At 39.9% G+C, this 13054-nt stretch overlaps 1 protein-coding gene across 2 annotated transcripts in view; it reads left to right on the forward strand.

Moving 5' to 3' along the window:
- Window positions 1-12214, forward strand: part of HMG20A (high mobility group 20A) — a 68213-nt gene extending 55999 nt beyond the window's left edge. For both annotated transcript variants that reach the window (XM_030874910.2, XM_030874909.2), the window contains 4 exons: window positions 5179-5254; window positions 5961-6176; window positions 7414-7556; window positions 11046-12214. In XM_030874910.2, the coding sequence (XP_030730770.1) occupies window positions 5179-5254; window positions 5961-6176; window positions 7414-7550 (429 nt within the window). In that variant the 3' untranslated portion in view covers window positions 7551-7556; window positions 11046-12214. The remainder of the gene's footprint in view (window positions 1-5178; window positions 5255-5960; window positions 6177-7413; window positions 7557-11045) is intronic.
- The last annotated feature ends 840 nt before the right edge of the window (window positions 12215-13054 follow it).

The raw sequence follows: 13054 nt of genomic DNA on the forward strand, positions 1-13054 counted from the left end.
ATTGCTTACCAAATCACATTCAAACTCAGCAATCAGGGTTTTCTGTAATTAAGCCCCTATTTCCCTTTCCAAATACCTTAATTCCCATATTTCCCATATATATCTTATGTACTTAAAAACCTTTAATACTGGACTTCCCTGGTGGCGCAGTGGTTGAGAGTCCGCCTGCCGATGCAGGGCACACGGGTTCGTGCCCCGGTCCGGGAAGATCCCACATGCCGCGGAGCGGCTGGGCCTGTGAGCCATGGCCGCTGAGCCTGCGCGTCCGGAGCCTGTGCTCCGCAACGGGAGAGGCCACAGCAGTGAGAGGCCCGCGTATAGCAAAAAAAAAAAAAAAAAACCTTTAATACTCACTGTCCTCCAGGTGCCCCATCCTTTTCTGCCTCATGCCTGTGCTCATATTCTTCCTTTCACGAGAATACTTTCTTTCCCTCACTCATTTTTTCTGTTACCCTCTCCCGTCATCCAATTTTGCCTCTAAATTCTAGTCATCCATCAAACCCTATTTCAAGTTCTATTTCCTCCTTCAAGCTTGTCCTGTTTCCTCCAACTTCTTTTAAACCTCACAGCTCTCTATATTACTCTTACGCACTTAGCTGATCTGGCTAAGGTGCCAAAGTTACTCAAGTGCTTCTGTTATTGACACGCTTGGATTATAATCTCTTTGAAGGCATGCATGGTCTAGTTCCACCCATCCCATCTAGCATGATGCCCTTGCATGGAAGAGTTCTTCCATAAATACTTACTTGTTTCTATACAAAACCCATTTGTTGAAATAACAGTGGATATTTACACAAAAAGAATTTTCTGATATACTCTTTTGCATGTATTGGGTTTTTTACTAAATCAAGGAAATCATTTCTTCAAAATAATAATGTATTTATCTTGGAGTTGTAGTTCTCATACCTAATTTGATATTGGTGACCTTCAAAACATAGAGAATACTTTTAGATTCACAAGTCAAATAGATTTATTATCATCCATGAATTAGAAAGTGAGAAGCATAGTAAATATTAGCATTTTATTATTCATATAAATCCTATATAAATGTAGTTATATATGACATCTCTGTGTTTCAATTAGGATGAAATCTTTTTTTTTTTGCTTGAGAAACTGTATGTACACTATATATTTTAAATCATAATTGAATAGTGTTGCAAGCTTTCCATATTGCCAAATACTTATATAATTACTTACTTCTCCTTCCTTTGTGTGCCCAACCCACCAATATCATTAAATTACCAAACTTCCTTTTTTCCCTATTAAGCATCCTTTATAGCTTCTCTGTCCTTAATGGTTACAAAAGAGAGTATGAACAGTAATCTAAAATATTAGAGCTCACATTTTCTAGTCAATGACTGACTCCTTTCATCACTATGGATTTTACTGCCCGAACCATATGTGGCATTTTTGCTTCTCATAAAGTTAACAGTTGCCATCAGAAAAGATTTAGTAGACTTAGTCATAGAAGCTGCTGCTACTGATTTGAGAAATGAAGGTTTTTTTAAATACATTATTTAGTATGATATGAATTTCCATGATATATGAAAAGGAATAAGTCTCTGTGTGATTCCCCTGTTTCAGGATTAGACTCATGTGAAACACAGAAAAGGAGGGAGTAGGTGGAGAGCCAGCAGTAATTTCTCAAATGTGTGTACAGTAGGGTCTATAAATCTGTTGTATGCCCACCTCCGGATAAAGCTCTCTTAGTAAGGTTGTTGACCCAATTAGTGCCCCCCACTTTATCAGTTTTTATTGAATAATATCTTACTAAACTAGGTTATTTCAAAAGAGTTGCAATTGAAAAAAAACCTCTTTGACAATTGTTAAACATATTTACACATAACCTCTTAGAGTGTAATAAGAGTTAAGAAAAATAAGAAAACACTACAAGTGGAAAACAAAAGGAGCCACAGAAGCCCCCATGGAAAGGAGGAACTGAATCAGACCTTAAAGATGACCCAGGTTTTGTGGGGCACTTCAGATATATTTATATTCATATATATATATATGTAAAATGGCTTGAGCAGAGTTATGAGGAAGTTAATAAAAGAGCAAGTACCTTGCAAAGTGCCTAAAACATCACAGTTTCTAAAAACATGCTTATTTCCCTTTACTTATCCTATTAGGAATAAAATGGCAAATGCCATAAAATAGCCTTCGGGCTCACTTCAAAACTACTAAGACCTCAGAAATCCTCTCGACTGACCCCCTCATTTTGCCGGTGAGGAAAATGACTTGCCTGAGACAGGAAGGAACTTACCAGAGTCACTTATTGAATTAATTAGAGGCAGAATTGTGACTGAAAGCCAGGCCTCTGTAGCCCCATCTTATTTAGCAGTCCTGGCAGCACCTGCCACGTTATATGGAATAAACAGCGTTGCAAGTTAAAATGGGCCAGGTTGCCTGTGATGTCAGCAAAATTTGTTGCCACTTGAGACAGAAACAATTTGATTTGTGTGTATGTAGTAAAGAAACCTATTGTATTCCCTAATGGAACTTAGATTCCTAAGACATTGTTGCCAAGGCAGTTACTGGAGAGCATATTAGAGCCAAAGAAATGCTGACCTGAAAGCCATTCAAGCCATTCTGCATAGCAGTGGGGCACTTAAGCCTGGTACACAATATTAAGAGCATTCCTTAAGGTAAAGGGCACTTGAGAGAAGCATATCACTCTCTATGAATTTCTGGCCCTGAGCCTAGATCACAGCAAAATAGTTTCAGTTCAAAAGGCCTCTGTTCTCTTACCCTCCACTCAATATATAGAATGAAAACCAAAGTGAAGAGTATTCTTGCTCCTCTCAAATCAAGAGCCAGCCTGCTAGACCCAGGAGTCAGCTAGTGTTACTCTCAAGAAAGTGTCTAAATCTCATGTGAGGACTAAGATAGAAACAATAATTTTGTTTCTCCTTTAATTTATGGGAAATGACAAAATGACACTCAGCCTGAACAAATTAGACCCTTTCAATGAAGAGGTAATGAAATCCTTATGATTTTAATCCCTTGAGTGACCCTTGGAGCAGCTTAAGTATATCTGAGCCCCCAAGAGGATCCTCTCCAATGCCAAGTAATGTACTCAGTAATGGAAGAGTGCTGATGGGTTTTATGACCACTCTTCAGTTAAGTAGAATTCTCTGTTGCCTCTCAGAGACTGAACAGTTTCATTTAATTGCTTTGGTGTTTCTTTCTTTGCACTCTAAGAATCTATACCAAAAGGCAGTGTGTTAATGCACCTATGTGGTGCTGTCCTCTGCCCTTATGTAGTTAGCCTGGTTTGGTTTGGACTGCTTTGGCAGGGAAAAGAGCAGAATTACCCATCTGAGCAGAATCTAGGCCTTGGAGAGGGCTCTCGGTACCATGGTAATGGAAGCCAAGCATCCCCACCTACCCATCTGACTGGCAGATATTCAGACCTATGGCTAGGTAAACTGATCTCATATAAGCCTGTGCAGTTAACTAAGAGACTGAACAAGATGGGATGATAAAATCATAAGGCCTTATCCTAAGTCATTTATGGACTTATGCTTATATCTGTTATGTCTTGTATAGTAACAGAGTTAAAGAATATGGTAAGCCAGCAGAGTAGAGAGAAAGTCACTGAGAAATATGCCTAAGATGCCTTCTGGAACCAGCCTTTCTTGTCCATACATTAGTTCTCTTTGAAATCCACCAAGAGCTGGCTAGAGGTAGAGCTTTGCATGTTGAAACTGGGGCTTTCAGTGGTAATCTTGTTGTTTGTTTTTAAATTGTTCTGAAAAACTTCACTTACTTTCTTTAAGAGGTAAAAGATAGGGTAAAAATTAAGTGCTGTGAAAGTATCTTCAGGTAAATACATTGTTTTTCAGACTTCCATCTTAGACGTCTCTCTTGATCAGATGCCATTGGCAGGCAGCTTACACAGCACAGCCCTGACCCCTAAGGAGGCAGACACCAGTATGAAAACAGGATCTTGGCTGTCAGAATTCCCTCATAGGCTGTTAAGTGTTTAACCTTTCTACTGGGCCCCAAATCATATTTGTGTTCAAAGATAAAAGACTAGTGGTGGCAAAAGTAGGAAAAATACATTCTATCTCTGGCATTAAATGTGTTTCTATAGGAATGATTTCTAGATTTTTTAAACTGTTCTTTATGTTATAAAGGTTTTGGAATCTTCAGATTTCACTATCAATTTCTTCAGTACTCATTTCCCACTGTTCTCTTTACCATCTTATATTATGCAAGATTTTAAATACTGCCAAGACACTTATAATTTATGTTCTTAATGCTTTCAACTTCAAATTCATTGTAGAAACTGCAGACAAAGCATTTTGAAATATTGACTTTATTCACAAGGATCATTGTGGAATATATTTTGCAGTGGTTTTGTGAGACTTTTATTTTTAATGGCTTATTGGTGAATTCATTTTAGGTTTATTATTCTTTTCTATCTCACATAATCCTTGGGATTTTCATACTTAGAGCCCAGTTATTTCTGGATTTTTGGTTTTGTTTGTTTGTTTTTCCTGTGTCTGAAGAAAGTCTAAAAGATCCCCAACTATAGGCTGCCCTTGTAAATAAGTAGAAGTAAAAGTAGAAATCCCAGTGGAATACCATTATTATTACTCATGGCTGGCAGATCTCTGCTTAAAATTCTTATTGTCCACTCTGCAAATTTAGATTGCATAATCCTATCTCAGAGAACACTTTATGTATATAAAGTGTATATACATAAATGTATATAAATGTATATACATGTATATAAAGTGCTTTATGTATATAAAGCACTTAATGTATAAAAAGCACTTTATGTATATAACCAACAGAAAAAAACCTAGAAATTCTCTTTCTATATTCCTACCTCAACCACTTTCTCCACTGTATACTGTTGACTATTCAAAGCACAGAGCTAAGAAATGGTTTCCAAAATCTCCATTAGGGAAGTTTATGTAGGTTTGTTTTAAGGTTTCTCATTGCACAGCAGTTGTCACCTGAGAGATCTGAATATTTGACCTCCTTGAGCTCTATGAAAGTTTGGTTCCAAAGAAAAGGTGAATACATTTTCCTCACAGCCCCACCTAGACTGATTCCTGCTCATCCTACTATTTCTTTAAGGAAAACATGACCATTGTGCCTTTAGGCACTACTGTTTAACTTAGCTTCTGTTTAAGAATTAACTATTTTGTTACTCTTGATTCACAGAAAGAAGCAGAGGTAAAGGAACGGTCTGTTTTTGACATCCCTATATTTACAGAGGAATTCCTGAACCACAGCAAAGGTGATTACCAAATGATCGTTTTGTGTTACTCAGGTCTATGACAGGGGATTTAGTTGTCGGGAGGAATTCATTGCTGAAAAGCAACGGTAGTGATACTCCAGACCCTGGGACTGGTCTGGAAGAAGAAAACTGCTTCCATTTCACTCTGTATTAAAAGCAGCTACTCAGACACCCGTGGAGGACAGCTGAGCCAGTGTTGTCAAAGCTGCTTTAGTCTCTGGATCAGAGGAAATAAATATACATCACTAATTCAATTGCTTTCAGGCTCTTAGCCTAGAACCCTTTGTACAAATGAAAGCTTACATGGATGTCCAAAATATAAAATAAATATGAGTAAAGCTGACCCCACTGCAGTAAAGATGTGGACCCACAGCTGTGCTTGCCCAGTCTCCCAGGATCCCCCTGTGGAACCCCTCAGGCTTATCATTGCACAGCTTTAAAAAATCAAACAAACAAACAAATACTGGGAATTACAGCTGTTCCTTACAATCTTAAGTATAGAATATGACCAGCTTTAAGAATTAAAATAACTCTGGGGAGCCAGGCGTTTTACTGCTGAAATTGCTATCTGGAAGGCCATAATGAGAATAGGGACATGAGGAGGGGTAGCTAATTAGAGACAACTAAGCAGGACTTCCTGTAAGAGTCATCGGGACTCCTCAGAGAGGCTGGTATTACCTGTGTTTTGTCGGGGTTTTGTCCTCAGCTCGGGAGGCAGAGCTCCGTCAGCTTCGAAAATCCAACATGGAGTTTGAGGAAAGGAACGCAGCCCTGCAAAAGCACGTGGAGAGCATGCGCACAGCGGTGGAGAAGCTGGAGGTGGACGTGATCCAGGAGCGGAGCCGCAACACCGTCTTACAGCAGCACCTGGAGACCCTGCGGCAGGTGTTGACAAGCAGCTTCGCCAGCATGCCCTTGCCTGGTAATGTCATCCCTAGCTGAGCCCTGTAAAGTGGCAGGGGTGGGGGGAGGTGCTGTTCATGTTGGTACTGGTGTGGTGAGGCTGAAGTCTCACCTCCAGAGGAAAATCAGTAAACTCAGGGGTCTTTTCCTCGGAGGTTTCTGTGGGCCATGTAATAGAATCTCAGTATTGGTTAAAATCATCCAGAATTTCAGGCTCTCTGCTCAGTTAAATTTTTCTTCAGTTGTATTTTCATACAGTCTACTTTCTATTAAGGTTAATTTGATATTCTGAACAGTGGAAACTGTGTAATATTAAAGTCCTGAGTGGAGCACTTTTCTTTTTTTGTTTTCTAAATTGTGGTGTAATTGACATATAACATTGTGTTCGTTTCAGGTGTACAACGTAATGATTCACTATCTGTATACACTGTGAAATGATCACCACAATCTAGTACCATGCATCACCATACAGAGTTACCAAAAAAATTTTTTCTTGTGATGAGAACTTTTAAGATATACTTTCTTGGCAACTGTCAAACATGTAGTACAATATTATTGACTACAGTCACCATGCTGTACATTACATCCCCATGACTTAATTTATAACTAGAAGTTTTTATTTCTTGATCCCCTCCCCCAACTCACCCATCCCCCCCAGAGCATTTTTCTGATGTATATTTTCTTGCTTTGTAATATTGTCTTAATGGGAAAGAAAAGGAAAATAAATACTAGTATTTCTTTTTTTCTTTTTTTTTTGCGGTACGCGGGCCTCTCACCGCTGCGGCCTCTCCCGCCGCGGAGCACAGGCTCCGGACGCGCAGGCCCAGCGGCCATGGCGCACGGGCCCAGCCGCTCCACGGCACGTGGGATCCTCCCGGACCGGGGCACAAACCCGTGTCCCCCGCATCAGCAGGCGGACTCTCAACCACTGCGCCACCAGGGAAACCCATAGTATTTCTTATATACTCTTTCATTTTGAAAATAGTTACAGCAGAGCTGGGAGAGTCTTTAACCTTTTGTGCTATGCAACTACACCTATATACTGCACAGCAATTATATAGCCCATCTGTTTATTTAGAGTATGTGGATTAATTTCATTTCTTTGAGGTCTAAAAGTCTCTCCTCTGAAAATAAAATCTTCTCTATGGAGCAGACCACATTAGAGTCAAGTTTCTTTTGCTGTGGAATCACTGATCTGTGTTATGGTTGAACTGAATGGGAGGATTTTCTTACTTTCTCTTCTTATCTCACTTCAGGAAGTGGAGAGACACCTACAGTGGACACTATCGACTCCTATATGAACAGACTGCACAGTATTATTTTAGCTAATCCCCAAGACAATGAAAACTTCATAGCTACAGTTCGAGAAGTTGTGAACAGGCTTGATCGTTAGGGAATGGTGAGTGCTCACTGACATGATTCGTACGTGCCAGCGTGTCATCAAAAATAAGATGGCATTAGACTTTATCAATACTAGTAAAACCCTGGAATTACATTGAATAAGTGAGTTGGAGACTTGATTAAGATTCCTGTTGCATGGTTGCTAAATGTAGTGTTGGAAAACTGAATCAAGATAGTTTTTCTTCATGCATGCCTCCACATGGCTTAATGGAAAGAGCATGATTTTTGTGGTTGGACCTCAGTTCTAGCTTTGTCACTTATGAGCTGTATTCTCAGGTATTAGTTTCCCAAAGAGCTTCGAAGGGTGAGTGAGAAATTTAGAGAAAACAACCCTCCAAACAACACATAGAACAAAATAAATATAACTTAATTGCTAAGCTTCCTTTCCCCTGTAAAGTTAATGATAATTTACAATAGTCAGTGAGACATTGTATGTGTACAAGACTCTATAAGTAAGAAGCTTTTCATTTATCACTCAATATCAGAGTAACTGTAGTATGTTAAATGTTAATGTGGACTAACCTTACAGTGAAACAGTTAATGCCTTGATTAAATATATTAAAAAATAAATGAACTCTCAATAAGTACAGTACAAAGAGAGAAAAGAGAAAATAAGCTTTTTAAAAACATATTCAACAAATGACTAGTAGTATGTGTTGCATCCTTTTAGAAGAGAAAAAAGTACATTTCCCAAGGGGATCTGCTTATATAAACTTTGTGGTACTAATGGTCAGTCATCAGGTATCATCACTCAAATTCCTGTAGAGATAGGGTACCCTTTAGTATGTCATTCCACAAAATTGACAGCCCTTTGGTCTGTCAGTTAAATTGTTCCATACCTGCAGACATATAAACTGTGTGGAAATCTTGGGGTTGGACCATACAATGAGTGGCCATATATGAATACTAAAACAAGAGTGGATAGCAGGATATGCTCCTTAGAATGGCTGGTCATGGGCTTGGATCCTTATTTATTTGTCTTGCAGGTACATGAGCACACTCATATACATACTAACATTCTAACATGGTCTGGACCTTGAGCAACATGTGCAAGAATAAATAAAACCCATGATTCTTTATCCAGTGAGGCCACATCTGGCAGCATAGACAAAAGCAGTAGTCTTTATCCTTCTTGTCCAAGCCCTCAAATAGTAACTGTATAAGGCAATTTATTATACTTTAGCCTCAGCCGTGCTCTGATGGGGAAAGGATTACTGTCCCTCTAGTGAGTAGCCAGATGGAACAGACCATACTTCTAAGAGATGGCTGGACTCCCTGCAGAATAAAGAAATGGCATTACTGCTGCTGCATGTGAAGGGAACAGCTTGTAAATCTAGGCTTGGGATTTTTAGGAGCTCGTCATCTTTCTCATTTTCACACAGTGTTTTCAATTAACACTCTTGTAGGCTTGAAAAGAGAGAGCTGGGAGAAACTGTGGAGGATTGTGAAAGAACACAGTAATTGATAACGTGGTGTCTCCTCACATAGGTATAGGACAGTTATTGCAAGTTCTGAGCCAAAAATGGTTTTCCATTTTGAGCATTTGGCCAGTAAGACTCTCCTAAAGCTTTATCTATCTTAAGGATATAAACTGTAGTATCTGCTTTCCGAGGTGTCTTTGAAAACCTAGAATGTGATGATTATTCTTGATTTTAACCTACAAATATTTTGCCCTTGAAAGAAACAGTACCTGAAAATGTGAACCATTTTATTACCGCAGATTCTTACAATCTAGCCATATAAACATAACTAAGAATGGATAGTTCTCCGTACCCTCTGAAACTGTCAAATGAAACAATTATAAAGACTGTGATTAACACTAGCTTGCCCTCATTATACAAATATGTACAGACAGCTAGGCCTGATGTCCCCAGCATTCATGGTGCAATTAATTACTCTGACATGAGCTTGGCAAAGGTTTCTTCCATTGTCAGGACCCAGTGAGTGAAAGGAAGCTAATGGTCTACAGCTTTAGAGGAGCATATTAGAGCTGGAAGGGGTGTTTAGAAATCCCATTATTTTACATACGAAGAAACTGAGTCCCAAAGAGGCAGAATCTCTTGCCTGAAAATACTTGAGTATGTGGGTGCAGAATCCAGAACTAGAACACATGTATCTAAACTCAGTGGGGTTTCTAAAACGTTGATACAAGGAGGTAGGGATGGGTGTAAGGGGAAAGCACTAAAAAAAATCTTAGAATGAGAGCATTAAGATAAATGGGAGGTAATTAGGAAAAAATTACAATCCAGCAATTATAATGTTATAAAATTTTGGTCAGCCATTTTATAATTATTTTTATAGTTATACAATGGAAGAATTACCCCAGCTGTCATCTTTCTTTGTGGCTGACTTGTACTTAGAAAAAGTGGAGCTGGGAGGAAGTCATGGGGGTGATTTCATATTGACAGATGACTACTGTATATAAACTATCAAAAGCCATATGTTGCTTGATTTCAGTTGAACCAAGTGATAAATATTTGCCTGTTTGAGGATTGGAAAAATATGTATATATGTGATTGCCTTTTTATCAGTGTAAAAATGTATTCATCTTATGCACACAGTACATCCCTATCCATGCAGAGGGCCTTAGATTTATACTTGAAGAAAATTGGTTTTGATTGACCAGGACTAAAGTAAAGTACTAATTTTTCATCATCAGATTTGTCCCTGATACTTGCTTTTCTGTGTTCGGCTGGCAATTTTCCAACCTCCCCATTGTGGCTGAGCTGGAGCAGGGCCACATTTTTCATTGAAATGTTGTCTAAAATGCCTCAGTGAGGTTGGTTGCTTGCAGCTTTATGAGCTCTTTAGTTTACATACACCCTGCTACTCACCGTAACCCTTTTTTTTTTTTTTTTTTTTTGGCCACGTAGCACTGGGTGTTTATTCTGCATAATAATAATAATAAACAACACTGTGAGCATTTACACATGCCGGCACATCCTAAGTACTTTACGTGTGCTGGCTCATTGACTCCTTGCCACAACTCCATGAAGTTTTTCTTTTTTCCATTTAATTTAATTTTATTTTTTTATTAATTTTAACTGGAGTACAGTTGCTTTACAATGTTGTGTTAGTTTCTGCTGTACAGCAAAGTGAATCAGCCATAGTATACACATATACCCTCTTTTTTGGATTTCCTTCCCATTTAGGTCACCACAGAGCACTGAGTAGAGCTCCCTGTGCTCTACAGTCGGTTCTCATTAGTCATCTACTTTATACATAGTATCAAGAGTGTATATATGTCGATCCCAATCTCCCAGTTCCTCCCACACCCCACTCCCCCTTGGTATCCATATGTTTGTTCTCTACGTCTGTGTCTCTATTTCTGCTTTGTAAATAAGAACATCTATACCATTCTTCTAGGTTCCACGTACCTTAACCCTTTTGAAAATAGAGCAAGGCATTATTTTAACCCATAGCCCTAACCCTTTCTGATCTGTGCTTACGTTTTGGTATCCTTTTTTTTTTTCTCCCAATTTTACAGGTCTTAGAGCTCCAAGATGTTCTGTAAGTGGTTTTACTTGTTTGGAATGAGAAGCCATCCATGGAAATTTGAATTGAGTGGAGGCAGAGAGGGAGGTACAGATTACTCTGCTTGTGAAGGAACTGTCAGTTGAGTTAAATGCCTTCACCCCAGGAAGCCATATGAGGGAGCAACAAAAGGAACATGTATGTGAACTTCCTATGGAATCGTCTTTGTGAAGCTTTGACCGTGTACAGCCACTCTCCCGAGTCTTCAGTTTCCTATCATTTCTATTTCTGTTGAAGTGGGTCTGCATATATTCTGCTGACCAGGTGCCCCTGAGACTGGCATCTTCTGCAGCAGAAAGGAAGCCTTCTTATTGTTCTGCTTCATTCAGATTGGACTCTTTCATCAGTGGCTCTGTGGTTTTATCAGTGGTTTTCCTACCTAGCTGTCACTTTTTCTTAATGCTTTTGGGGGTTATTTTTTTATTTCCTTCACCCCCACCAAGCTAGACATCTCCATTTTCTGACCTCTTGGCTTTGTTGCTCAGCAGGGTTCTGAAGGAGAGTTTCTCTCATTGGACAGGCCCAGTCTTCTCCCATCATTGTCCTGCTGTGACTCCAAAGAAAGGAGCTTCTTGTTGACAGTGTCCTGTGGAGTGAGGCTGTGTTTCGTATCCCACACAGCGCTCAGGGTGCCAGCCCTCGTGGAGGCTTTGTGGTTGCTGCCCTGAAGGAGAATGCTCTTTCCTTCCTCCTTGGTACTGCCTGCTGTTTTCTGAGCATTGCTCGTGCACATACCCTGCGTCCCAGCCCCAGCAAGGCTCTTCTGTTCCCATCTGTTGGCAGTGACTTGTGGAATATTTTTGCTGAGGAAAAGGTCATTGGTAAACAGGACAGAACGAGAAAAGTCGTTTCTCATTTGGTATTGAAAAAAATCCTAAAGTTTATCATAAGTGAAAACAGAGAGAATCCCTGTCTGCTTGAGGTGTACCGATTCATGGATACGGATGGGTGGAAATGCCATTCAGAATAGCCTCCAGCTGATGGAGAAGGACACGGGGGAATTCTCATGTCCTTTGTCTTCCTTCTGTAATCATAACTGCAGAGTCTGTGTCAAAAGGACAGGCTTCCCTTCCTTCTCCCTGCTTAATTAGTAAGTGATTTTTTTTTTTTTTTTTTTTTAAACACCAAAAGGGAAGAAGGGTTTCTGTTTCTCACCTCAGGGTTTGGTTTTGTTGTGTTGTGTTTGGATGCTCTGGAGCACGAGGCTGATGGTTGCAGCTGAGATCTTTGGAGCCAAAGTAGGGCTCCTGAGCCCATTGTCTAGGCACCACACCACCGAAGGCGGGTGGAAGTGTGGCCCCCTCACAATATGCTCACAGGCCAGGGTGCAAGCCAGAAACCCCCGTCATGTTGCTGCCTCATCCTGTCTTCTCAGCATCTCCTCCCCTGATTTCTTTCTTAACCCAAAGGAAAAAAAACAACAAAAAAAAACCTTTTTGAAAATTCTGATATGAACACACATCAAATTTCCATGTACCGAAGCCCATGTATCACCACTTGGCAGGCTTTTAGAATAAGAGCCCATCATTATCTATCTCTGTAAACCTAGCCAGCTCACCTGCTCTTCTCTATTTTCCTGTTTTCCTTCTCTCACCTGCCATTCCTCTGACTTCTTTCAGACTCCCTGCCTGCTAAGTCCAAGCTGGAATGCACTGTCTGTGGCAGGACATCCAAGCCGGTTCTGGAAGTTTGTGTCTGCCTTCTGCCAAATACTTTCTCTCCTTTCTTCCTCCTACTCTCTGTTTCTCCTTTGTGTCAGTTTTGCACAGCGTTCTTAGCAGTGCCGTAGACCAGGAAAGGCTGTAAGCTGGTCCAAAGATCGTCGTTCTCCTGAGTCTAGCTAGGATACCTGACATTGACTTGAGACATCTGCATATTTAGGAAAGCATGAGATCTCGAGAAAGCCTACAGTCTGAAATCATTTTCACAAAATAACAGCCTGCTTTTGACATGCTGGCTGGC

Source organism: Globicephala melas, chromosome 2 (assembly GCF_963455315.2).
Source record: "Globicephala melas chromosome 2, mGloMel1.2, whole genome shotgun sequence".
Taxonomy (NCBI): Eukaryota; Metazoa; Chordata; class Mammalia; order Artiodactyla; family Delphinidae; genus Globicephala; species Globicephala melas.